Raw genomic sequence first — 27,504 nt, 5'->3', positions numbered from 1 at the left:
GACACAAATTTTAAACATGTGGTCAATTCCCAAAAAGAAGGTGGACAAAAAAATACAAAGAAATTGGATAGTGTCCATGCATGGATAAGGCAAGAAGGTGTTGCCATCAGTCAGAATTTGGCCCAGAAGCTGATATCCAGCATGTCTGCGAGAATATCAGAAGTTGGGAAAAATTATGAGGTCTTGGACTGTGATGCCTCCTTATTTTTTCTTGAGTAGTGTAGAAGCGCATGAAGAGCTTTGACTTCTTTTATTAAGAGCAATATTGTGCATCAATTGGAAAAATACAACAGATTCTGACCAGAAGAAATGTGAATCACTAATCTGAACATGTAGCAGATATGCTAAAATGTCCATCAGCAGTACAATAATTTCACTTTCAATGGCTTAGCAATCAGAGTATTTGTCTTTTTCAGACATGCACAAAGACATGGTTTGCCATGTTTTTTTTAAAAAAAAGTCTGAAAAACATGAATTCTGCCAGGACGGAGGCCAAAGTGTGTCCACAGTCACTCTGCTGTCAATAGGCCCATTGGGGCTGTGTCGGAGTTCCCATTAGAATACATTTTTTCCAGGCGCTCCAAGAGAGACCTCAACATAGTGCTCGGCAGAGAATACCGTATTAATGTGAACCTATACAGCCTATACAGAAGTTGAAAAAAAATAACCAGTGTTTATTAGGATGGATGGTCATCAACTTTTAGTCAGATTTAAATGGCAAAATGGACACATTGTATGGGAACTACTGAGAGAGCATGGTGCGGTATATAAATCATGGTACTGAGCAGTACAACACGTAGTGCAGTTTCGTACATGTAGTAGAGGTAGACAGCAGTGCAGAGCATCCACTATAGCACATGACGCCACCTGATAACGCCATTAAGTCCCCTTATTGGTGCTCCTGTGACGTGATCGCGGGTCGCCGACAGGTTCTCATGACAACTGAGGGTCAGCTGAGCATGATTTCTGCTATATGCAGCAATGCTGTGGCATCACTGTATAAAGCACAAGTGATTGGACAATCGCATCTTCAAGTCCCCTAAGGGAGCCAACAAGAACAGTAAAAAAAAAAAAAAAAAGTTTTAAAGAAACATGAAAACATTAAAAACACCCAGATCAAATCACCCCTTTCCCCCCCACTGAGAATAAATAACAAAAATACACATACTGTATATACTCGAGTATAAGCCGACCCGAGTATAAGCCGATACCCCTAATTTTGCCACAAAAAACTGGGAAAACGTAATGACTCTAGTGTAAGCCTAGGGTGGGAAATGCAGCAGCTACTGGTAAATGTCAAAACTAAAAATAGACACCAATACAAGTAAAATTAATTGAGACATCAGTAGGTTAAGTGTTTTTGAATATCCATATTGAATCAGGAGACCCATATAATGCTCCATACAGTTCATGATGGGCCCCATATAATGATCCATACAAAATACGCCCCATATAATGCTGCACAAATGCTGATTATGGCCCCATAAGATGCTCCATACAGTCATTTGCCCCATGTAATGCTCCATAAATGCTGATTATGGCGCGCACTAATCGCGTCACCGCGCCCTCTGACCTGAGCGTTAGTGCAGAGGATGCAGAAGACGCCGCGGCGCCAACGGTGGAACGGGGAGCAGGTGAATATCACGCACTGCATCATACTCACCTGCTCCTGGCGCGGTCCCTGCTTCCCCGGCAGCTTCTTCCTGTAGTGAGCTGTCACATGGTACCGCTCATTACAGTAATGAATATGCGGCTCCACCCCTATGGGAGTGGAGTGGGGTCCATATTCATTACTGTAATGAGTGGTACCATGTGACCGCTCACTACAGGAAGAAGCTGCCGGGGAACCAGGGACCGCGCCAGGAGCAGGTGAGTATTATTAGACAGCTCCGCTCCCCCTCCCCTGGGTATGACTCGAGTATAAGCCGAGAGAAGCAATTTCAGCCTAAAAAAATGGGCTGAAATTCTCGGCTTATACTCGAGTATATACGGTATTTGGTATCGCCAAGTTCAGAAATGTTCAATCAAAATAAAACAGAAACAAAAAACAACAATTAACCCAATCAGAAAACACCATAAACGGAAAAATTCAAGAACACCAAAATTACCGTATGTTTTTTTGGTAGCCGCGATTCCACAAAAAATGTTGTAACATGCAATGAAAAAAGTCACTTCTATCCTAAAATGGTACTAATAAACAGTTCTCTCACCCATCAAAAAATGAGACATCACACAGCTCCATGTGCCGAAAAATAAAAACGTGGAGAGTCTCGGAAAATGGCGACACAACCCGTAAAAGTTTTTTTTTTATTTGCAAATGTCTAATTTTCTTTCACCACTAAAATATTTTAAAAAATGAACATGTTTGGTATCGCCATAATCGTATTGATGAGAATCGTATTGCATAGTAATTTTTATCACAAAATCTACAAAGTGAAAACAATTCCCAAAAAACAATGTCAGAATTATGATCTGTTCACAATTTCACCACACTTGGATTTTTTTTCCCACTTTCGAGTACGCTATGTGGTAAAATAGATGTTGGCACTCAAAAGTACAACTCATCCCGCAAAAAACAAGGCCTCACATGCCTATGTGAACAGAAAAATTAAAAAGTTATGGCTCTGGGAAGAAGTGGAGAAAAATCAAAAATGCAAAACTGCAAATTGGCTGCGGCATGAAGGGGTTAAAGTCAATACTTTGCATTAAAGGAAGCAAAAAATATCCTAAGTTGCAGATAAACATCATTGTAGTAGGTGTGCATATAAAACGTGCATAACAGCTGTAGATAGTTACCTCTCAAGATTAATCAAGAGGTGCACAGGCTGCGGGGGGTCAGGACCCCCACTGTGCTCCCCGGGTTATTGCATATGGAATAGTTTCGATTGCAGCAGCCACTTTGGGAGTTGGTCGGGGAACAATTACACATTGAGACATGAAGTAACAGAACAATAGACCAGAGATGTGGTGCCCCATACAAAAAAGCTTGGGGAGCCCTGGTCTGTAAAGATAAGATATCCATTAAGAATACAGGTGCTGAGCAGCAGCCACTTTAATACAAAACTGTGTACAATGTGAAATTAGGGTTGTAAGAAACTGAATTATCAACAGCTTTCCCTGTCAGCAGACAAAGGACAGAGGCAGCTTTACAACAGCTTTTATCTGCTGCGCCACCAGCTGTTGTGTACTGCTGACAGAATTACAGGTCTATAAAGCGTACCAGCCCTACTATGAACTCCAGCCCGCCAAAAGTGCAATTAAAGAGGGAAGGAAGACCGACTGCTGGGACCCGCATCCATCAGCAGAATGGGTAACTTTTATCCCCATTATAATGGAACAACAGTGCGCTTGCTCCACAGAAGGTCCATTCATTCCCTAAAGGGCTGCTGAGCGTTGCACTCGGCTGTTTCCGGCAGGCCCATAGAGAATGAAAGGAGTGGTTGCTCCATTTTCTAATGGAGATAAAAGTTATGAAGGATAAAACAATTGTTTTCTACTGATTGATGCGGGTCCCAGTGGACCAATCAGCAAGTTATCACCCATCTTGTTAATGTGTGTTAACTTGTTTTCACTGGACAATTCCTTTAAAGCGAATCTGTCAACGGGTATGCTATGATAGCTATGTAATTTTATGACAGTGTGAGGTAGGGGTTAAAACACTAAATTCAACTTTGTTACTTATCAAGCTGTTTGCTGTTATTTACTTACAATGAATGTTTTATCACTAGGTCATTATTATTGCTGTAACCGGCATGTGCCTCTTGGCCAACTCCGCCCCCTCCGGTGATGAGCAGTTCACTGTCCATAGACATTGTGTGTACAGAGCCTGGTGTGGGCGGGGCTTGCTTTCTCAGCTCTGCTTTTTTTCTAAATCTAAAAGCTGTGATTGTGTCATGTCGGACGCTGTCCAGACCAGGTCGTTCGACAGACAGCGGTAATTCCGGTTTTGACCACTATTTGCTCATTGGCGTTGGCTAGGTTTTGTCCAGCGGTTCCAGGGTTAATTTACCTGATCCTCGGATTGGAAGCTGGGCCATGCCCATGGCCTTTAAATAGTTCTCCGGATCATTGGGCGTCGCCGATTATAGCTTCTGTCTTGCGTTGTTATCTCGGTCTGGAGTGGAGAGCTGGTTGTTGGGGAATCGTTGCTGGTGGTGTATTTTCCTTTGTCTTATTTACTCCTTCCTATATTTGTGTTTATTTTGCCCTGTACATTTATAGTGTATTCCTGAGTGACTGCGGCGTGGTGTATATTTTCCTTTATCCTTGTCTGTGCTTACTGTGGGTATTGGTGTATTACATTCACTGGGTGGAGGATAGGAGGTTTTCAGCTTAGGGTTGTAACAGGAGGCAGGGTGAGGTTCGAGGCCTGGACATGCACACCATCAGTGTAAACTTCAGGCAGAGGGTCAGTCAGCACTTCCCTAGTCTGAGGGAAATTGCAGGGGCCCGGGTTATCAGCTCTCACCCACCTAGTCTCCCCGTGACATTATAATCGGCCCAACAAAAAAAAAAAAAAAAGTTTTTTTTGTGTGTGTTTTGTCATGGATCCCATGTTGAGGGGGCAGTACAGCAACAGGGACTAGCAGTATCTAATGTGCAAGCTAGAGCGACAGAAAGAGTTGCTGAGCCTAAATTTCCTTTGCCTGAAAAATTTGCTGGGGAACGCAGTAAATTTGTTTCTTTTCGTGAAGCTTGCAAACCATATTTCCATATGTGCCCGATCTCGGGTAATGAGGCTCAGCGTGTGGGGATCCCCAAGCATGGGCGTTTTCTTTGCCATCTGATTCTGCGGCATTTGACTCTGTGGAGAGTTTTTTTTCTTCTCTTGGGAAAATCTATGATGAGCCTGACAGAATGGCTCTGGCAGAATATAAGATACGCTCCATTCGCCAGGGGGAGCGAGTAGCAGAGGATTACTGTTCTGAATTCCACCGCTGGGCGATCGATACCTAATGGAATGATCCAGCGCTGCGGAGTCAGTTTATTCATGGGGTTTCTGGAAGGGTTAAAAAAGCCCTTCTGATGTACGAGACTCCTGCTTCTCTAGATTCCGCTATGAGTCTGGTTGTCCGCATTGATCGCCGTCTGCGTCAGGGGGAGCATGAGACACCGCCTGTGGGTGAAGGTTTAGGTTCACGTGAGGTTACTGCAGGTGAGCCCACGGAGCCTATGCAAATCGCAGGGGTGTCACATGTAAAGCGTCGAGCCCCAGAGATCAGGAAGCAGGGAGCCTGTTTTTACTGTGGTAAAATTGGTCATTTTATTAACATCTGTCCTCTGCTGTCTAAGAAAAACGCAACGGCGGAAAACTTCTAAGCTCAGATGGTGTGGAGGAGACCAATCTGAGCTTATGTATATCCTCCATGGTGGTTTCTCAATGCATGCTCCCTGCTAAGGTTTTTATCGCTGGCAGTGAGCTGCCAATTACGGTTTTTGTGGATAGTGGTTCACCCACAAATCTCATTGATGAGGAGTTTGCCCGCACAGCAGGTTTTAGGATTGAAAAACTGTCTCATCCTATCCGTGTGGTCACCATCAATGCTGCTCCTCTCTCTCAGGGGGAGATTACTGAATTTGTGGCTGAGGTGAAACTCCACATTGGGGTTCTACATTCCGAGCGGGTTACATGTAAGGTGCTCAGGAATCTTCCTGCTCAGGTGGTTTTGGGTTTTCCTTGGTTGTCCATGCACAACCCGGTAATTGACTGGAAAACTCAAGACATAATTCAGTGGAGCGAGTTCTGCCAGGAGAATTGCTTGGCCACATGTGTGGCTGCTGTGACTTCAAGCGTTCCGGAGTCACTTCTGGATTTTGTGGATGTGTTCTCTGAAAAGAGTTGCTCAGAGTTGCCGCCACATCGTCCCTATGACTGTTCTATCAGGTTTAAACCAGGGGCCAAGTTGCCTAAAGCAAGGATGTTTAACATCTCCGGTCCGGAGAGACAAGCGTTAAAAGATTATATTGCTGAAAGCTTGAGCAAAGGGCACATCAGGCCGTCATCCTCGCCGGTGACAGCAGGGTTCTTCTTTGTGAAGAAGAAAGATGGCGGATTACGCCCGTGTTTGGATTTCAGGGAGTTGAACCAGATTACGGTTCGTGATCCATACCCGATGCCACGGATACCAGATTTGTTCAACCAGGTGGCGGGTGCTAAGTGGTTTACCAAGCTTGACCTCAGGGGGGCGTACAACCTCATAAGAGTCCGTCAAAGTGATGAATGGAAGACGGCTTTTAATACCCCTGAGGGTCATTTTAAAAATTTGGTGATGCCTTTTGGGTTGACTAACGCACCTGCAGTGTTCCAACATTTCATCAATGATGTGTTCTCGCATGTTTTGGGGAAATTCGTTATCGTGTACCTAGATGACATCCTCATATATTCTTGCGACCGTGATGCTCATTTAGATCATGTCAGGCAGGTGTTACAGCTTCTCAGAGAGAATAAGCTGTATGCTAAACTTGAGAAATGTGTATTTTCTGTTCAAGAGTTGCCTTTCTTGGGTTATATTGTGTCTGCTTCTGGTTTTAAAATGGACGCCGCTAAGATGCAGGCGGTGCTGCGTTGGGAACGTCCTGATAACCTGAAAGCACTTCAGCGGTTCCTTGGGTTTTCTAACTACTATAAGAAATTTATCAAGGATTTTTCCATCATTGCTAAACCGCTAACTGACATGACTAAAAAGGGTACCAATTTCTCCGTTTGGCCTGAGGCTGCTGTGCGCGCATTTGAATTTCTTAAGAACAGTTTTGCTTCAGCCCCCATTCTTGTGCAGCCAGACATATCAAAACCCTTTGTTGTGGAAGTCGATGCGTCTGAGGTTGGTGTGGGGGCGGTACTATCTCAAGGCTCATCTTTGAGAGGTTTGCGTCCGTGCGCCTATTTCTCCAAGAAACTGTCGTCCGCCGAACGTAACTACGATATCGGCAACAGGGAGTTGTTGGCAATCAAGTTGGCCTTTGAGGAATGGCGACACTTCTTGGAGGGGTCGGTACATCAGGTTACTGTTATTACCGATCATAAGAATTTGCTGTATTTGGAGTCAACCAAGCGTCTGTCCCCCAGGCAGGCTCGCTGGGCATTGTTTTTCACGCGGTTCAATTTTGTTGTCACTTACAGACCGGGGTCTAAAAACACTAAGGCGAATGCTCTGTCCAGGTGTTTTCCGGGGGGTGAACCTCGGGAGGATCCAGTACCCATCCTCCAAAAGGGTGTTGTGGTTTCGGCTCTCACTACCGAGGTTGAGGCTGAGATTGCCGAGGCTCAGGACGAGGTACCATCTGAGCTTCCCATCAAAAAATCTTTTGTACCGCTTCATCTCCGCCTAAAGGTTTTGGCGGAGCATCATGATGCTGTCCTGGCTGGCCACCCAGGGGATAGAGGTACCTTGGAGTTGGTGTCACGTCGGTTTTGGTGGCCCAAGATCCGACAGGACGTGGTCTCATACGTGTCAGCTTGTACCACGTGCGCTAGGGCTAAGACGCCCCGCTCCCGTCCTGTTGGCACACTACTTCCTCTTGAATTACCTAGTAAGCCATGGACGGAAATCTCCATGGATTTCATCACTGATTTGCCCTCATCAGCTGGGAACACGGTCATCTTGGTGATTGTTGATCGGTTTTCAAAAATGTCGCACTTTGTGCCTTTGCCTTCGTTGCCTAACGCTAAGACTCTGGCTCAGGTATTTGTGCAGGAGGTGGTCAGACTTCATGGGGTTCCATCTGACATCGTGTCTGATAGGGGGTCTCAGTTTGTGGCAAAAGTTTGGAGAGCATTTTGCTCACGGCTGGGGATCAAGTTGTCTCATTCTTCGGCGTTCCATCCTCAGTCAAATGGTCAGACTGAGCATATGAACCAAAATTTGGAACAGTACTTACGCTGCTTTGTCTTTGATAACCAGGAGGAGTGGTCTACCTTTCTTCCTTTGGCTGAGTTTGCCATCAATAATCACCGCCAGGAGTCGTCTGGGGAGTCTCCGTTTTTTTGTGTTTATGGGCTACATCCTCAGTTTTGTACCTTGAGTCAGAGGGGCTCTTCCGGCGTTCCGGAGGAGGATCAGTTAGGAGCACAATTAACATCAGTCTGGAGGAGAGTTAAACAGCGCCTGTTGAGTGTGGGTGCTAGGTACAAACGTGTGGCTGACAGTAGGCGTGTGCCAGGTCCGGACCTGAGTGTGGATGACTGGGTGTGGTTATCCACAAAAAACATAAGACTCAAAATACCATCCCTTAAATTGGGTCCACGGTTTATTGGTCCATTTAGGGTCACCGCCGTCATTAACCCAGTAGCGTACCGATTGGAGCTCCCTACAGTGTATAAGATACACAACGTGTTCCACAAGTCTCTTCTAAAGAAGGTGGTGGGTTCTGTGGACGCGGCGCCTATGCCACCTCCAGTCTTGGTGGATGGTAATTTGGAGTTTGAAGTCTCCAAGGTGGTTGACTCTCGTGTAGTGCGTCGTACTTTACAGTACTTGGTACACTGGCGTGGTTATGGGCCTGAGGAGAGGTCCTGGGTACCAGCCTCGGATATTCATGCGGATCGGCTGGTCAGGTTTTTTCATCGTCGCCATCCAGACAAGCCGGGTCCTATAAGCCGTGAGGGCCCTGGGGTCCCTCGTAGAAGGCGGGGTACTGTCATGTCGGACGCTGTTCAGACCAGGTCGTTCGACAGACAGCGGTAATTCCGGTTTTGACCACTATTTGCTCATTGGCGTTGGCTAGGTTTTGTCCAGCGGTTCCAGGGTTAATTTACCTGATCCTCGGATTGGAAGCTGGGCCATGCCCATGGCCTTTAAATAGTTCTCCGGATCATTGGGTGTCGCCGATTATAGCTTCTGTCTTGCGTTGTTATCTCGGTCTGGAGTGGAGAGCTGGTTGTTGGGGAATCGTTGCTGGTGGTGTATTTTCCTTTGTCTTATTTACTCCTTCCTATATTTGTGTTTATTTTGCCCTGCACATTTATAGTGTATTCCTGAGTGACTGCGGCGTGGTGTATATTTTCCTTTATCCTTGTCTGTGCTTACTGTGGGTATTGGTGTATTACATTCACTGGGTGGAGGGCGAAGGTTTTCAGCTTAGGGTTGTAACAGGAGGCAGGGTGAGGTTCGAGGCCTGGACATGCACACCATCAGTGTAAACTTCAGGCAGAGGGTCAGTCAGCATTTCCCTAGTCTGAGGGAAATTGCAGGGGCCCGGGTTATTAGCTCTCACCCACCTAGTCTCCCCGTGACAGATTGTGTCAGAACTGCTGCACCCAGTAATCTAAGTGATACATAGTTGGATTCAGGGTCTCTTTGCCTACATTATGCTGCTCTCAGATGAGTGAGCAAAAACTTGCTGACAGATTCTCTTTAAAAATAGTGCTTTATGCATATCTCACATACAAAAAAAGGATGATTTGCAAAAGAAAGATAAAGAGGTAGTATATTAATGCTGGAAAATAACTAGTTAAAGAGGTATTCCCAAGAGAATTAGTGAGCACTGAGAGCCCTCAGCGATTCCAAGAACAGGACTACAGAATCCAGGAGTGCAAGTACTTGAACTCCATTTCAGCCATTGTCTATGGAACTGCCAGAAAAGCCGAGAGCTGAACTCTGCTTTCTTCGGCAATAACACAATGAATAAGGCAGAAGTCGAAAACATATTTACGAGTTTTTTTTTTACCATGGGTATTAATTGGTCTTATACTCTCCTTACAAAACTCCCTTTTCAGAAAAAAAGGTGCATGAGTGGTGATATTTGACAAAGTACTAAAAATGCAGTATTTACCCAGAAAACTCCCCAGTTTCATAGTGGCTGTACTGACTTTCCCCCATGCCATCTCTTTATTTGGCTGCAGCAGTCCCGTTAGCAGATACCGTATTATTACTGAACCAAATAAACAAAGAACAGCAAGGGTTAACCACGCAGTACCACTGGAATGGTGGGAAGATTTACTGTTAAATACTACCTTTTATTATTTTAGCACATGCACACACTCATTGTCCATTTTGGGGGAAAATATTCATTATCAACAGGAGCTTATCGCTACAGGACTACATCGCATGTGCAGGCCAGTCCAGGCTGATGGGTGTAATCCTGCTCCCACCACTGATTGGCAGCTTACTGTGCCAAGCTGCCAATCAGAGGTGTGGGTGGATTACACACAGCCCCAGAGTCTTAGCTCTACTACATCTACATCCGACCAAACAGGTATTCTATCAAAACTACACAAAGCAGCCCAATAAGTGACACATCCCTGGAATCAGGCATTCTATGTTATGCTGCTCTTAGGTTATATAGCAAAAACAGATTCCCTTTAATAGAACCATGTCTATAAAAAAAAACCAAAAAAACACAGAATTATTTTACTATCTGACAACCCATTCAATTACAGACTGTTCCTGACAATGGACACTTCATATGGCCGGCTCATCTGGCAGCACCAGGTACTACTAATAGGTGTACCCAGAGAGAAAGTTTACACGACCAGATCACTGGGAAATCCCTACATCAAGTAAGAGACCCTACGTCAGACACGGAGAGTGCAGGAGAATAACCAGTCTAACTGCCCCGGAAACGGATTTATTATAATTAATTTATTCTTCAATTTTTCTAGGACTGCGTTTTACAGGTTGGAGGAGCACATAGCATTATCTGTGCCATGCCTGTAATGTGGACATATAGAAGATATACAGTACCGATAGTTTTGTCAGCAATTCATTGTATAGTAAAACCAAATTAAACCAATTCACAGAAAAGAAAAAAAAATGACTATGGCCACAATGCCATTCTGACTGATGGGCTCTCTGGAGTACACTAAATGTATTAAGGAGAGCACGCCCCTTAATGAATTCTTATCAGTGGTTTGTGCCTCATCAGAAATTCTACTCCAGAGAATTAAAAAAAAAAAAAAGTTGCATTTCTGTCTTAAGAAATTCCGGCACTTCTGTTAATTTGATGGGCGGGCTTAGCCATGTCACGGCCTGGCTGCTCCCCAGCTCCGACCATTTTGGCGGAACTGCTGTGAAAATGCCAAAACTTGCACCATTGTTTCCCAACTCCACGTGGCGCAAAAAATCAGCAAATCTTCAAAGTGTTTTACGACCGTTTTCTAGTGAAAACACACTGCTGACCCGACCCGGTAGTCTGCACAAAAGATGGCTGCTTGTAACCGCTACCTCTAAAGTTTAAAAAAAAACACCAAAAAAAAATGGTAAAGCTAGAAATTAGGGGACCCGAGATGTTGCCTTTAAAGCCTGACTGCTCCCATAGCGGCATGCATGTGGATTTCATAGGCTTACAGACACTGCAATCTTGGAACTTTAATCCTGCAGCATGGGCCAATGGGGAAGGAATAGTCCGGTATCGGTATCTGGAGCCAAATCTGCTAATCACACCTACCCGCCTGTATATAATACTCGGGCAGATAGAAATATCTAGGGAGGCGCGCTTAGAACATCCAAGAACCAGCCCAAGAGAAGAGCACGTCGGGCCATTGCTCCACTCAGACAAGGCATTTCAGAGCTCCAGGCTCAGCTGATGTCCCAGCGCCCTGACTCCAACCGATCAACAGATTATCACTTAGAAATTGCTGACAACTTGCAAAGATGAGAATTACCGAAAATAATTATAAATATTGTTATAGGGGATTAGTCTGAAGCATTTGCTGCGTGATCTAAAAACATGAAATCTTGCAGAAATCCTGCAAAGAACATGGGGTAAATCTTCTGCTCACCAGCTCCATTTTAAATGGATGACAAACTAATGCCACGCCCTTTTGACAAATAGGTGGGACTTAGCAAACTTTTGTCCTACTGCAGATAGGGCAGAGGGGGGAGGCTTTGCTGCAGCCAGTTGTCTTACAGAGACATTTCCTTATATAGTTCTCACAGTCTCAGCAGTGCAAAAGACAAAAATAGGAACAAAACAAAAAGGAGATAAGTGGGAAAATTGCAGGGATTTAAAAAAAATAATTGTGTATTTTCTTTGTTCCATGTTTCTTTATAATGGCCAGTCACAAGTTTGTTATATATATATATATATATATATATATATATATATATATATATATATATATATATATATATGTATTGATTGTTATGGTGATATCTACACATGATTAGATTATTTATTTATCCACTTGGATTTACGATGTGATATTTACTTATGTGTGGAATTCACCCACAATACTTAGTAATGAGTAAGACTGCTTAGTGCAGTCGAAACGCGTCGACTGGGTCATGTCCACCATGCACATTTTTCTTTTGTATGCAGTATATTTTCTTTTGAAAAATACAAAGAAAAGGAAAATCCTGTCCTGTTGAGCTGGATCCAATTTGTTCTATTTTCCACAATACTCTCTCCTTGTTACATGAGGCAGGGCGAATACCGTGGTTTCATACAGTACAGACAAAAAGTTTGGACACACCTTCTCATTTAAAGATTTTTCTGTATTTTCATGACTATGAAAATCAAAAATTCACACTGAAGGCATCAAAACTATGAATTAACACATGTGGAATTATATACTTAACAAAAAAGTGTGAAACAACTGAAAATATGTCTTATACTAGATGGTGGCCCGATTCTAAAGCATCGGGTATTCTAGAATATAGTAGCATATAGCACAGCCCATGTAGTATATATAATAGCCACATAGTATATTGCCCAGCCACGTAGTATATTGCCCAGCCACGTAGTATATAGCACAGCCACTGTTGTGAATTCTGCTCTTGGGCTCCCTCCGGTGGTTGTAAGTGGTAGCGCTGCTGTCTCTGAATCGCAGCATTTATCAGGTGTGTTCACTTTTTGCAATTTTGACTGGGCTATTTAGTCTTGCTTGACCCTTTAGTCAGTGCCAGTTGTCCATTGTTCCTGGAGGATTTACATCCCTGCCTGGTCTCTTCTGCTTTGCAGTTAATTTCAACAAAGATAAGTTCTGGCCTTGATTTTTGCTGTCCACATGCTGTGGCCTTATTGTTCAGTTCTTTTCCATGTTTTTGTCTTGTCCAGCTTGGTCTGTATAAGGATTTGTTTAGCCAAGCTGGTATCTCTGGAGATGCAGATATACCCTCCATATCTTCAGTTAGCTGTGGAGATTTTGTATTTTCTGTGGTGGATATTTTCTAGTGTTATAATACTGACCGCATAGTACTCTGTCCTATCCTTTCTATTTAGTTAGAAGTGGCCTCCTTTGCTAAATTCTCATTTCAGTCTGTGTGTTTTTTCCCTCTCCTCTCACAGTCAATATTTGTGGGGGGCTGTCTATCCTTTGGGGATTTTCTCTGAGGCAAGATAGTTTTCCCTTTTCTATCTCTAGGGGTAATTAGTCCTCCGGCTGTGTCGAGATGTCTAGGGAGCGCTAGGTACATTCCACGGCTACTTCTAGTTGCGGTGTTAAGTTCAGGGTCTGCGGTCAGTACAGGTACCACCTTCTCCAGAGTACGTCTCATGCTGCTCTTAGGCCACCAGATCATAACAAGCCACGTAGTATATAGCACAGCCACGCAGTATATAACACAGGCCACGCAGTATATAACACAGGCCACGCAGTATATAACGCAGGCCACGCAGTATATAACGCAGGCCACGCAGTATATAACACAGGCCACGCAGTATATAACACAGCCCACGCAGTATATAACACAGCCCACGCAGTATATAACACAGCCCACGCAGTATATAACACAGCCCACGCAGTATATAACACAGCCCACGTAGTATATAGCACAGCCCACGTAGTATATTGCACAGCCACGTAGTATACTGCACAGCCACGTAGTATATTGCACAGCCACGTAGTATATAACACAGCCCACGTAGTATATAACACAGCCCACGTAGTATATAACACAGCCCACGTAGTATATAGCACAGACGTAGTATATAGCACAGATACGTAGTATATAACACAGCCCATGTAGTATATAACACAGGCCATGTAGTATAGAGCACAGCGATGTAGTACATTGTCCAGCCACGTAGTATATAGCACAGCCCACATAGTATATAGCAATGTGGGCGCCATATCCCTGTTAAAAAAAGAATTAAAATAAAAAAATAGTTATATACTCGCCTTCCGACGGCCCCCGGATCCAGCCCAGGCATTTAGCGATGCTCCTCGTGACGTTCCGGTCCCAAGAATGCATTGCGGCAATAACACGTGATAATGTAGTGGTCTCGCTAGACCGATTCGTCATCTCTGGTCATTGCCGCAATGCATTCTTGGGACCGGAGGGTCGCAAGGAGCGGGAAAGTCGCCGGACGGTGAGAATATAAATTATTTTTTATTATTTTTAACATTAGATCTTTTTACTATTGATGCTGCATAGGCAGCATCAATAGTAAAAAGTTGGTCACACAGGGTTAAGAGCAGCATTAGCAGACTGCATTACACAAAGTTATGCTGCGGTGTAACGCAGTCCGTTTAACGGACTGCTAAATCGCTATGGGGGCACTGACTGGAGGGGAGTAGGGAAGGGCGAATTCGCGTCCGGACTGTGCCCGTCGCTGATTGCCGTGCCCGTCGCCAGCCGGCCGCGACCAATCAGCGACGCGGGATTTCCGTGACAGACAAACAGACGGAAGTGACCCTTAGACAATTAAATAGATAAGAATCAAGGTTCTTCAAAGTAGCCACCTTTTGCTTTGCTTTCAAGGGAATGCCAAGAGTGTGCAAAGAAGTCATCAAAGAAAAAGGTGGCTACTTTGAAGAACCTAGAATATAAGACACAATTTCAGTTGTTTCACACTTTTTTGTTAAGTATATAATTCCACATGTGTTAATTCATAGTTTTGATGCCTTCAGTGTGAATGTACAATTTTCATAGTCATGAAAATACAGAAAAATCTTTAAATGAGAAGGTGTGTCCAAACTTTTGGTCTGTACTGTATATCCACTTCATATTTGTTTCTACATATGACTTTCTCCTCTACATGTTTTCTACCCTGTCTATTGTCGACAGTTTTTATTATTGTTGTAATAATAAAATGTTTTTATTTGATATTTTTTGGTGTCCATTCACACTTCTTGGTAGACTAAATTTCAATTGCGTGTTTACAGGGATGAGTGACTGTCAACAGGTCTTAGTTTATATTTTTCCTACTCCGCTTCTATTCTCCGAGACCTCCCCCCCACCGCTTATCTCATTCCTTCCATGCCCTTTCTTCAGGAAGATGGGAGTAAACTCGTGAAGTAGTCTGACATAACAGACTTACAATTATTATTTATTTAGCGCCACTGTATTCCTTGGATCTTAGATGACATCCCTGTCCCCATTGGGGCTCACAATCTAAATTCCCCATCAGTATGTCTTTTGAATGTGGGAGGAATCCAGAGTCACCATAAAACCTTAATATTTTTCTATAACCCCTTGTGCCCCACAGATGTGGATACACAATCCTTGGTCATACTAGATAAAGAATATGGAAGTCTTCACAAAATATACAATAAGGATTTAATGAGCTGTAGAGCATCCTTCCAAGATCGGCAATAATGAAGAGGATAGAGATGTTTTCTAGCTTTTGGTGGGATGGTATAGACCTAGAGAACACAAATCTGGCACAGAGGAGGAGGCCATATTCTCTGGAGCACGTTTGAGTTGTCTAAGAAGATAATGATTTAATGGCTGAAAACTAATGACTCTGCCAGAGGGCTTGGCGGGGGCCCCTCGTGTCAGACAATGTCATTTATCTCCTTTCACTGCGCGCACTGATCGGGGAATATGGGTGAAATGGAGAATAGTATGGACATGTGTGCCTAGAAAAGAAATAGACCTCAGCATGGGTTTATACTGGAAGTTTATTACCAGGCTAAGGAAGAGGGGGAGAGGTTTACACATCTCCGTGTACCTGAAGTGTGGACAGAATTAAAGATTAATGCAGAAAAAACTCAAGCAGAAAAGCCTGGAAGGGGTGGTTGTCGAAAAAAAAAACTGTTCTGATACTGCTGAGTCAGGACTCTCTTTGTTTGGATCCAACTCCGCTAACCTTCCCTCAACCTTCACCTCTGACAGCCATTTGCTACTTATCAAGTCTAATTTTCTTTCAGCTAAATCACCGAGTATAATAAGAGCAGTATTAGCCGCACATTTAAAGTATTATATTACAATTAATCGTCACTTCGCAAAACAAACACATCTTGTTCAAATTCCCGTGAAGTCACAAAACAGAAGGAGAAGAATCTATGACTTCATGTTGGGGACGCCTAATTTATGGGCGAACACATGTAGGGCAGCGGACTTCTCGGCTCTGGATGTGGTTAGCGATATGCAGTAACGCTGCCGAGTATAGAATACACAAAGGCTGGGGAGAATAGGAGGAATATTACCGTCTGCGAAATAAGAAGTGCACAGCCAAAGTACTGACATAAGAAAGAAATAATACACACAGTAAGACTTCTATACCCTCGAAATAAATACCTTGCCTGTTTCTTTTCTCTATTTTTTTACTTGCAAATTCCAAACAAAAAGTAACAAAAAAATACAGAGAACACAATTGAAAAGTGAACCTTCGCTATCACACATGTACAGACAGAAGTGTAAATACACATAATTCAGAACCACACATTACAAATACGGAGGAGGGCAATCACCGCACTTCCCATTCTTATTAATACCTTTTGTTTCTTTATTTAGCAATCCATTCAAAAATCAATGTTAGGCTATGAGCACGTCAGGATTTCTTGCAGAAATTTCCTGCGCAAAACCAGACATTTTCTGCAAGAAATCCGCATGCGTTATATCGTACGTTTTTTGTGTGGATTTTTTGCGTTTTTTTTCCAGAGATTTCCCAATGCAATAATATAGTGGGAAATCCGCAAAAATCTGCAAAAGTAATGAACATGCTGCGTTTTTTACCGCAATGCATTTTTTTTCGCGGAAAAAAATGCAACATGTGCACAAAAATTGCGGAATGCATTCTAAATGATGGGATGCATATGTATGCTTTTTTGTGTGTTTTTATCTAGTTTTCATAGCGAAAAAAACGCGAAAAATCCGCAACGTGTGCACACAGCCTTAAAATTGTATTCCACACGTGGCACAGACTGACGCGTTTCTTTTTTCTTTGTAATATGTGCTGGTGGTCTACAATGGGATGGGCACCCACAAGGTGTAGGCATGGCTGTGTTCCTACTTTAGTACTTTATTAGTGTTGGGTGGCAATCCCCTAGCTTCCATGAAGAACTGTTCTATAGTTATAGACAATTACACTGAATAGGTGGCAAAGAAGGAAATAAAGGTAGATAAGTTTGGCGCGAATGAACAACAGATGTGTCTACTTTTACTGTGCAGTTATAGAGAATATCTGTACGCAGGATTTCACTGCCCAGAAAATGTATATGGGCATGCAGCTCTTTTAAAGACAAGTCCAGAAATATCTTTACATGGCCAGTCCGTTCCTCCATTACTGAGAAATACGCCTTTGAATTAATGTACAAATGAGGGTAAAGAGCTATGGTATATTTGAAGCCTCTGTCACTCCAGCTCTATTCCCCACCCAGTGCCTCCTACTCCTGTTTGACTTCCAGCTGCTATGTGTGTGACTTCAGGCAAAGGAGCGGTCAGTGAAGGAAGTGGAGACGGTGCTGGGTAGGAAATAGAGCTGGAGTGACAGAGGCTTCAGATCTACAAATGGCTCTTTAGCCTCATTTGTATATCAATTCAAAGGCCGATTTCTCAGTAACAGACTGGTCATATAAAGCTGTTTTTGAAAGAGCTACCTGCACATACAAATAGATTGGGAGGTGAAATCCTGCAGCCTACTGCTCCCTATTACCAGCCATTTTCACCTAAGATGAAGCTTAATCATTCTTCAGCACAATCCCTGCCTCCATGACCACTTTATCTTGCATAATGCCAGTTATGAAACATATGCAAACAAACTTATTATGGATCCATGTTATATAGTTCTGCCATACTATTATGAAGTTATGGGCCCATTTTATACAGACCCAAGTGTTTTTCACAAATGTGACCATGAATAATAGTCAGATGCTGAGGCACTATACTGTGACATATGGAGCATGTAGTGCAGCCTGCATGTAATGCTGGACACTTCGCCCCCGACGTAATAAACAAGGCGTACAAGAAAAACAACTTTAACCCCCTTCCCAACAAGGACAATTTTCATTGCTGGCTTACCAGGAGTCATAACTTTTTATGTTACCATCAGCAAAGCCTAGAAGGGTTGTTTTGGGACTGGTGTCATTCAAAACTACAATTACTCACTTTTACATATAATGTACTGAATAAATAAATGGGGAAAAAACTAAACTTCCAGGCAAATGCAAAATGTTGAAAAAAGTTCCACCTTAGTTTTTTGGGTTTTGTTTTCACAAAGTTCATAAAGCAGTAAAATTATCTGGCAACATGATTCTCCAGGTCAGTGCGATTACTGCAATACGGAGCTGGAGTAGATTTTTGTTTTTTTCTAAGTGATGAAAATTTTTAGAAACTTGCTGCCATTTTCATAGATCCATAACTTATCTTTTAGATTATTTCTCTACATGTGGACCTCTGAGAGGACTTGTTTGGTATGTGCAGTTTTTTATTGGCATTATTTAGGGTACATACAGTGTTTTAATCTCTTTTTATGGCACTTTTTTGAGGTAGGGGGAGTGACTCAAAAATAGAAATTTGGGAATTTTGATTTTTTTTAACTTCACTTTATTATATGGACACATTTCATATTTTGACAAAATGACTTTTGCAGGCCCAATGATGCTTATTTTTTAATGTCTTTATTTTTAAAGAAAGGGGAGTGTTTAGAATTTATATATTTTTAAACCATTAATATTTCCTTTTTCTTTCCATGATATGACTCCATTATTTTGCATGCACTCTTAGCTTAAGCAAAGCACAGTAACTGATAATGTGAATTTGTGCACAAACTCACACCCAGTCCATCTCATGAATCCAATATACTGCTTCCCGTGTCTATGGGTTACACCTGGATTTCCCTCCATGTGGACGCCGTGTCCAGCAGAGGGAGCATAGCACTAAGAAAATGAGCATGTGTCTGATTTCTGCACATCGCTGGGCCACGGAACAGAATACTTACAACGAATGTCCAAGTCAGAATTGCTCACAATCTGGTTTATTCCGACTTAACAGCATTGGCGAATGCAATCTTAAAAAAAAAAATAAGTTAAATTCAAAAGATTTTTTTTTTTTTTTATTTACACTAGGAGCAGAGTGGGATTTCAGCACAGAAATGATGTCAGTAAAAAGTCTAGGAAAAAGTCACTTTTTCTTTTGCAAACTCCATTAACACAAATGAAGAATGACTGGCCAAAAATGCAATGAAGTACGGTAATATCGGAGAAGATTTTATTATGTTGGTCATTTGTTTAGTGTTTTTTAATTTGCAGTTATACAATCTCTTAACTAAGACATTAAACTAATAGGAAATAAATCTTCCCCCTCCCGACTCCTTCCTAGGAGCCTCCTGCCTATGGAGAGGACTCTATAGTGTCAATGCAGGCATCAGATGGCAGTCAGAACGGAGGCCTGGGGGACCATGGAGGACGGAGAGTGAGGCTCTTCTGTGTACATTACAATGAAAAAAACTCCTACTCCTGTCCAGAACAAGGGGAATATCCCGTCAGGGGAAGCTTTGATAGCCCATGCTGGCCGGCTTATGTGAATATACAAATCTGGTGCCTATTTTGGCTGTGACAGAGCTGTGGCAAGGTCACATCCTGAGGGATAGTCCTAATTGTATCCACAACTTACTACGGATGAGGTCATCTGTTGCTGCACTGTTCTCCAGCCCAATCCCCAGCTGCTTCTGAACAAAGGTGGACCTGACCGTTGCTAAGCTGCTCACCCCACAGTCCCTGTCTCAAGCTGCCATGTGGCACAATAAAGGTGAAACAACAGCCGCCCCAGTGCCCAGCTTCCCGGCACGCTGGGTGTCGCTCATCTATGTACTGGTCAGGATACAAGTTACAAATATTAAGTGGCCGTGTATTATGCAGAGATCACGGTCATCGGCTCAGTTACACAGGTTGGGCAGAGATTGGACATTTTCTTATCAGGATGTAGTTCAATAAAAAGCCACCAGTTTCTGCCAACTTTTATGAAAGTGAGAACATTTAAAGAAAACTTATCATATATACTATGGCCATTATTATTTAGGATGGCAAAATGATTCACGTACTTGAAATGTTGGAAAGGAAATAATAAAGTTACAAAGTAGGGTGTTTTACCCATGAAGAGTCCAGTGGGCAATGTCAGTCTCCTCAGCAGTCATACTCCTGGCCCGAATACCCACCATTAGAGAGGCACACGTCATCCAGCTCCAGATGGGTCCTGTGCATGTGCAGTGCAAGGTCCGGTACACCTAGCGTCACTGCACATGCTGGAGCAAGCTAGTACTGAAGTATCCCTGATTGTGGGAGGTTACTGAATCCATGAGCACCTTCTGTGAGGGACATTTCAGAACATGACATTAGGGGAACCTGTCAGTGGATCTATGTCGCCCAAACTGTCAGTCTAGCCCTCTAGACAAACACATAGGGAGAGACCTGTCAGTCTAGACCTCTTGACACATACATAGGGAGAGACCTGTCAGTCTAGACCTCTTGACACATACATAGGGAGAGACCTGTCAGTCTAGACCTCTTGACACATACATAGGGAGAGACCTGTCAGTCTAGACCTCTTGACACATACATAGGGAGAGACCTGTCAGTCTAGACCTCTTGACACATACATAGGGAGAGACCTGTCAGTCTAGACCTCTTGACACATACATAGGGAGAGACCTGTCAGTCTAGACCTCTTGACACATACATAGGGAGAGACCTGTCAGTCTAGACCTCTTGACACATACATAGGGAGAGACCTGTCAGTCTAGACCTCTTGACACATACATAGGGAGAGACCTGTCAGTCTAGCCCTCTAGACACACACATAGGGAGAGACCTGTCAGTCTAGCTGAGCAGTCATGAAATCACTTAATTTCCAGCTGTGCTGTCAAGAAAATTTTTCTAAAATGATGCAGAGTTTAAAGGGACTCTGTCACCTGAATTTGGAGGGAACAATTTTCAGCCATAGGGGCGGGGTTTTCGGGTGTTTGATTCACCCTTTCCTTGCATGCTGGCTGCAATATTGGATTGAAGTTCATTCTCTGCCCTCCATAGTACATGCCTGCGTAAGGCAAGATTGCCTTGTGCAGGCGTGTACTACGGAGGACAGAGAATGAACTTCAATCCAATATTGCAGCCAGCATGCAGCCAGCGGGTAAGGAAAGGGTGAATCCAACACCCGAAAACCCCGCCTCTATGGCTGAAAATTGTTCCCTCCAAATTCAGGTGACAGAGTCCCTTTAACCCTTCCATTATGTCATGTGGTCTAGACGGGTGTATGGAGCAGGCTCAGAAGCAGAGCCCCCACCACGCCCGGCCCACGATCACTGTGTTGCAATGTAAATGCTGCTGCAAAACACTGACCGCAGCACTCAGATGACGGCACTGTCAGGTTGCGAATGCACCAGCTCCCCTCACATCCAGAACGGTGGGGGACATGGTGTGGAGGAACAGCAGTCATCCTGGTAGGAGAGCTTGAATGGTTATGTATCTTAAGACGACCACAGGCCCATTTGGAAAATAAAATATAGTAGTGGACAAACTCTTTAAGAAATTACTGTTGAACATCAGCAATGACTCAGACATCTCTTTAATTTCTATGTTCACAAACAAGCAATTTGGGTAAAAATACTGATGGTATTGGAGAACCTCCAATTTGCTGATTGTGCCCAGAAGGCACAACATAAGTCAAGTGCAAGTTCCTTTTTCTACATTACTTCATACAGGATAGCTGCACATGATGGTTATTTGTTGAATAGCTATTGTACATGTGTTAATGTATTACACAGGGGCCATACATTTCTTACTGTAAAGGTTACTTTGCACATTTACTGCTCATATACATAACCTACCTTTGCTCTTCATTGTTCTGTCTCAGTATTGATTAGTGTAAACCCTGCATTTACTTGTAAGTAGTATGTTTTGTCATTTTTGTAGGTCTTCCAGTAGGGAGGTTCATGCAACTAGATCCAATTCACAGACTCAGGCCTCCCCCCAGCTGAAGGTACTATGGCAGGCGTCTACTGAATACTAAAATACTGTAATCATGGGGATGCTGATAATATTATTAGCATCTCTCTAATCAGAGACAATGATATCACTGGGAGCCACAATAATCAGAAATGCACATCGAGAACCCCCGGAGGCCAGCTGCTTGGACAAGAACAAGAAGGAAACACAATAGCTGGAGTCCCCTTTACCCTTGGGTGCTGGCTGCAGCTGCAACCCCTGCTTCTACTCCATGAAGTCTAGTTAATATACTGTGGTCAGTCACCCCTCCCCAGAATAGATGGTAAATAGTGCTTGGAAAAGAAAAGCTCATCTCTTTAAGGATTTTCCTAACAACTTATTTTCTCTGCAGTTCCTAAATCCACCCTGAAGACGCAGAATTGTCCTATGAGAGTTAGTGTAACACCAATGATTCCAGAATCAGGATTAAATCAAAATAATTCTTCTCTCCCTCAATAAATTGCAGTGTTTTAGCCATTCTATGTATTTAAGAATTTAGATCCATCCTTACCCCAGTTTTATCACACAGGCGCAGAGTATGGAAAGAGCCCACAGCAAATAGTTCTCCATCAGGGGCCCAGGAAACAGAGGTGATGGGATATTCATGGGATGGGGAGCTGTAGAGGGCTCGTCCGTAGCTGTCCCAGACCTTCAAGAGGAAAAATAGAGACTAAGGTTTGGCATATGCAGATATGCACAGAAACACGAGCGAGCCCAGAGACTCGGCCGCACATAACATATGCAGAGAAACACACACCTTAACCGAGAATTCATGTGTTTCCAATGGGGAGAGTTTAGGAACCTGCTGCCAGATACCCCTAAGGCTACGTTCACACTAGCGTTGTGCGCCGTTGCGTCGGCGACGCAACGCACAACGCACGCAAAAACGCGTCAAAACGCATGCAAAAACGCTGCGCTTTGCGACGCATGCGTCGGTTTTTGCCGAAAATCGGACGCAAGAAAAATGCAACTTGTTGCGTTTTCTTGGTCCGACGCTTGCGGCAAAAAAGATGCATGTGTTGCACAACGCAACAAAAAAAAACGCATGCGTCCCCCATGTTAAGTATAGGGGGCGCATGACGCATGCGACGCTGCTGCGTCGCCGACGCAAACCCGACGCACATTAGCTTAACGCTAATGTGAACGTAGCCTAACAGCAATGTAACTACATTGAAAACAAAAGGATCTATTGGGGGGGAGAATAGAGAGACCCCAATTCACGTTTTCAGCTAATGTGCATAGAGGCAATGATAGATCAACTACTATTAGGGTAAGTTCACACAGGGCGTTTTTGCTGCTTTTTTTTCTGCAGCAAAACCTGATCTTTTTGGCAAGAAAGAAGCTGCGCCAAAAATGCAGGTTTAGGTGCGTTTTTGGTGCATTTTTTTCCTCTTTGTCCATGCTAATGTCCTTGAATTTTCAGCAGCAAAAACGCAGCAAATAATGATACCTGTGTTTTTGCACCGTTTTTTCAACACCCATTCAAGTCAATGGGTGAAAAACGCAGCAAAAACGCTGAAAGAAGTGACATGCTCTATGTCCAAAAAAAGCAGAAAAGCACAAAATACTGATCACACAAAAAACCAATGTGTGTGCATGAGATTTCTGAAATCTCATAGGCTTTGCTGGTACTGTAAAAAGCAGCTGAAAATTAGCATAAAAAACAGCAGCAAAAACGCCCTGTGGGAACTTACCCTTAATGGAAAAAGGCGCACAGTTTGCTGGATGAAATGCATCCTCTCGTATAAAACCATAAATAATTTGACATCATTCGCATCCTTTAAAGACTTTTGGACTAAATGGATTGTAAAGAAGTTTTCTCAGAATGGCGATAACCAAGCTGCAGGATCCGAGTCCTCTATGACTGCAGTGAGGAGCGGTAGCCACATGTCAGTGCCGCTAAGGTCAGCATCCAATGGGCTGATAAATAGCCAAACACTGTACCCAGCGGTCTCTGCCATTATCATAGGCAAGGAACAGAAATACAAAAAGGATTAGCCTCATTTTCATAAATACATATTATAGGGCTCAAAAATACAAGCAATTTTGCAATTTATCGCTAATTAAACTTTTCAACTGTTTTTGAGATAGTTTATATGTAGCGCTTTTGTAGTATTTTTTAATGCAAATTATAAGCTGCTTATTACAGTACCAGCAAAAGCTATGAGATTTCAGAAATCTCATCCACACTCTTGTTTATTTCTTTCTCCTGCCTGAACTTAACCTCTTCACCACCCAAGGCTGTTTTCACCTTCATGACCAGGCCAAATTTTACAATTCTAACCAGTGTCACGTTAGGTGGCAATAACTCTGGAAGGATTCAAAGGATCCCACGGATTCTGTTTTTATGTGACATATTGTATTTCATGATAGTGGTAAAATTTCTTTGCTATAACGTGAGTTTATGAAAAAAAAAATTCCTGAAAATTTTGCAATTTTCATATTTTAATTTTTATGCCCTCAAATCACAGTCATGTCACACAAAATAGTTAATAAATAACATTTCCCACATGTTAACATTACATCAGCACAATTTTGGAAACTTTTTATTTTTTTTGTTAGGAAGTTAGAAGGGTTAAAAGTTGATCAGCAATTTCTGATTTTTATAACATGTTACAAAACCATTGTTTTTGGAACCACATCACATTTGAAGTGACTTAGGGTTTATATGACACAAAATACCAAAAATGATACTATTCTAGAAAATGCACTCCTCCAAGAGCTCAAAACTGCATTCAAGAAGTTTATTAACCCTTCAGGAGCATGAATTTTTGGAATGTGCAAGGAAAAGAATGAACATTTAGCTTTTTGTCACCCAAATTTTACTTTAGACCCATTTTTTTTTTTATTATTTTCGCAAGGGTAACAGCGAAAAATGGAACCCAAAATCTGTTGTGTAGTTTTTAGTGAGCATGCAGATACCCCATATGTAGAGGGAAATCACTGTTTGGGCGCACGGCAGGGCTCGGAAGGAAAGGAGCACCATTTGACTTTTTGAATGTAAAATTTGCTGGAATAATTAGCAGGCATCATTTCCATCAGTGGAAACCTTTTTAGAGAATAGATCCCTCAGGGAACTAATCTAGATGTGTGGTAAGCAAGTTGGAACCCCAAGGTGCTTCTCAGAAGTTTATAACATTGAGCAGTGAAAAAACAAACAAACATTTTTTCCAATAAAAAATTTTAGTCTCTTTATTTTCACAAGGTAACAGGAGAAAATGGACCCCGAATTTTGTTGTGCAATTTCTCCTGAGTACACATATACCCCATTTGTGGTGAAAAATTACTGTTTGGGAGCACGGCAGCACTCAGAAAGGAAGGAATAATATTTTGGAACCCAAATTTTGGTGGAATGGTCTGAAGGTGTAGTGTCATGTTTGGAGAGCCCCTAAGATGCCAGAACAGCAGAACCCTCTATAAGAGACCTCATTTTACAAACTACACATCTCAATGAATACATCTTGGGGTGCAGTGATCATATTGCTACCATAGGTGGGTCACAGAATTTATACCATTGGGCTGTGAAGAAAAAATAATTACATTTTTACCACCAAAATTTAGTTTTAGCCTGATATTTTACATTTTAACACTGGGAAATTTGTAAAAATGGCACCAAACTTTGTCCCACAAATTCTGCTGAATAAAGAAATACCCCATATGTGGCTGTACAGTACTGCATAGTCACACGGCAATACTCTGGAGGGACGGAGCACTTTTTGTCTCCTGGAGTGCAGATTTTCCTAGAATAGTTTGCAGACTCCATATACAGAGCCCACAAGTGCTAGAATAGCAGAATTCCCCTTCAAGTGACCCCATTTTGAAAATTGTACACTTTAGGGAACTTCTCTACAGAGGTAGTGACGATTTTAACTCCATGGAGGTTTTCCAGAAACAAAAGTTGATATTGCTAAGCGAAAAACTGCAAACTGCGGTTGTAGTGATCAGTACATTGTGGTCACCAGTACGTTGTAGTAGCCCAGCTCCTGGTTCTGGAGACATGCACCTGTAAAATTAGGTGGGTTGTCTTTGCTACAGAAATGCCAAACATGTAGATGCTAAATGTGGTTTATACTGGGGCTCAGAAGGGAGGGGGGCATTTGGATTTGGGAGCACAGAATTTGCTGGATTTCTTTTGCAGATCGAGGAGCCATTTTGCTTTTCCAGAGCCTTTGTACTACCAGTAATGTGGGAGCCCCCTATATGTCCATTGACAAGTCTGGGATCTGATAGGGGACTTGCTTTTTTTGTGGATTGATTTGAAGCTTTTATTGGGAACATTTACATAACATTTGGGATCACATTTATCCGGCGCTCTACGCTGAGCATTTACTTTGGGGTTTCCATCTAAATCTCTGAGTGATTCAGGAGAAACCCCCGAGGGAGCCATTCATTATAATGAGGCAGCAGAGTTACTCAGGACTTCGTCTGGCCTCTGTTCAGCGGTGTCCTTTTCAGTAGTCCTCAAAACTGTAGCCGACGGTACTTTTATGCGCGCCTAAAAGGCGGACACTACTGAATCACAGGTCGGTCAGCAACCACAGTGCCTCCATCTGCCTCATTATAGGAAATCTTCTGCTGGGGGTTCCGTCTAAATCACGCATTTCAAAGATTTACACGGAAACTCCGGTGTAAGCGTTCAGAGTAGACAGCAGGATAAATGTGCGCCGAGCCTTACTGCAATCTTTCGGAGGCAGAATAAACAAATCAACAGCAGGTGAAGAATTGGATTTTTTCTACGCCGTCCCCTGTGCGGTATAAGTGATTAGGCGACTTTATTCTTCGGGTCAGTGCGATGACAGTGATACTAGATTTACATTGGGTTTTTAGGTTTGGCTGTTGTAACGTGCTAAAAGATGCCACATCTTACCTCCCCTCACAGAAACTTCCCTTGTACCTGCACAACCACACTTTGTGTTTATGTCCGTTCAAAGGAATTAAAAGACTTTTAACCATTCAGGATAGGGTCAGGGAGGCCATTTCATTTTTCTTTACGGGACATAATACTTTTTTATTTTCCGCTGACTGAGCTGTATGGCAGCTTGTTTTTTTTTGAGGGACAAGGTGACATTTTCAGTTATAGCATTTTCATTTACATTCGTCTTTTTGATCGAGTTTTATTCCACTTTTTGTTCGGCGGTATGATAATAAAGCATCTTTTTTGCCCCTTTCTTTTGCCGTTCACTGAAAGGGTTAACTAGTGGGAATTTTATAGGTCGGGTCGTTTTGGACACAGTGATACCAAATATGTGTACTTTTTTGCTTTGTTTCTTTCATAAAAATATTTAGTTATAGGTACAAAATATATTTTTTTATTATTATTTTGTGATTTTTTTTTTTTAAATATTTTTACAATTTATTTTTTTTTACTAAGTCCCACTATGGGACTTTCACTTTCTGCAGTCTGATCACTGTTACAAAGC

General features: G+C 42.7%; 1 protein-coding gene across 4 annotated transcripts in view; it reads right to left on the bottom strand.

Annotated features, from left to right (window-relative positions):
• Window positions 1-27,504, bottom strand: part of IFT80 (intraflagellar transport 80) — a 159,908-nt gene that overhangs the window by 77,159 nt on the left and 55,245 nt on the right. For all 4 annotated transcript variants that reach the window (XM_077290652.1, XM_077290651.1, XM_077290653.1 and 1 more), the window contains one exon: window positions 22,596-22,733. In XM_077290652.1, coding sequence (XP_077146767.1) covers window positions 22,596-22,733 — 138 coding nt within the window. The remainder of the gene's footprint in view (window positions 1-22,595; window positions 22,734-27,504) is intronic.

The sequence above is a fragment of the Ranitomeya variabilis genome, chromosome 2 (genome assembly GCF_051348905.1).
Source record: "Ranitomeya variabilis isolate aRanVar5 chromosome 2, aRanVar5.hap1, whole genome shotgun sequence".
In the NCBI taxonomy this organism is placed as follows: domain Eukaryota; kingdom Metazoa; phylum Chordata; class Amphibia; order Anura; family Dendrobatidae; genus Ranitomeya; species Ranitomeya variabilis.
The sequence above is the reverse complement of the archived record's forward strand: the minus strand, read 5'-3'. Positions and strand labels throughout refer to the sequence as shown.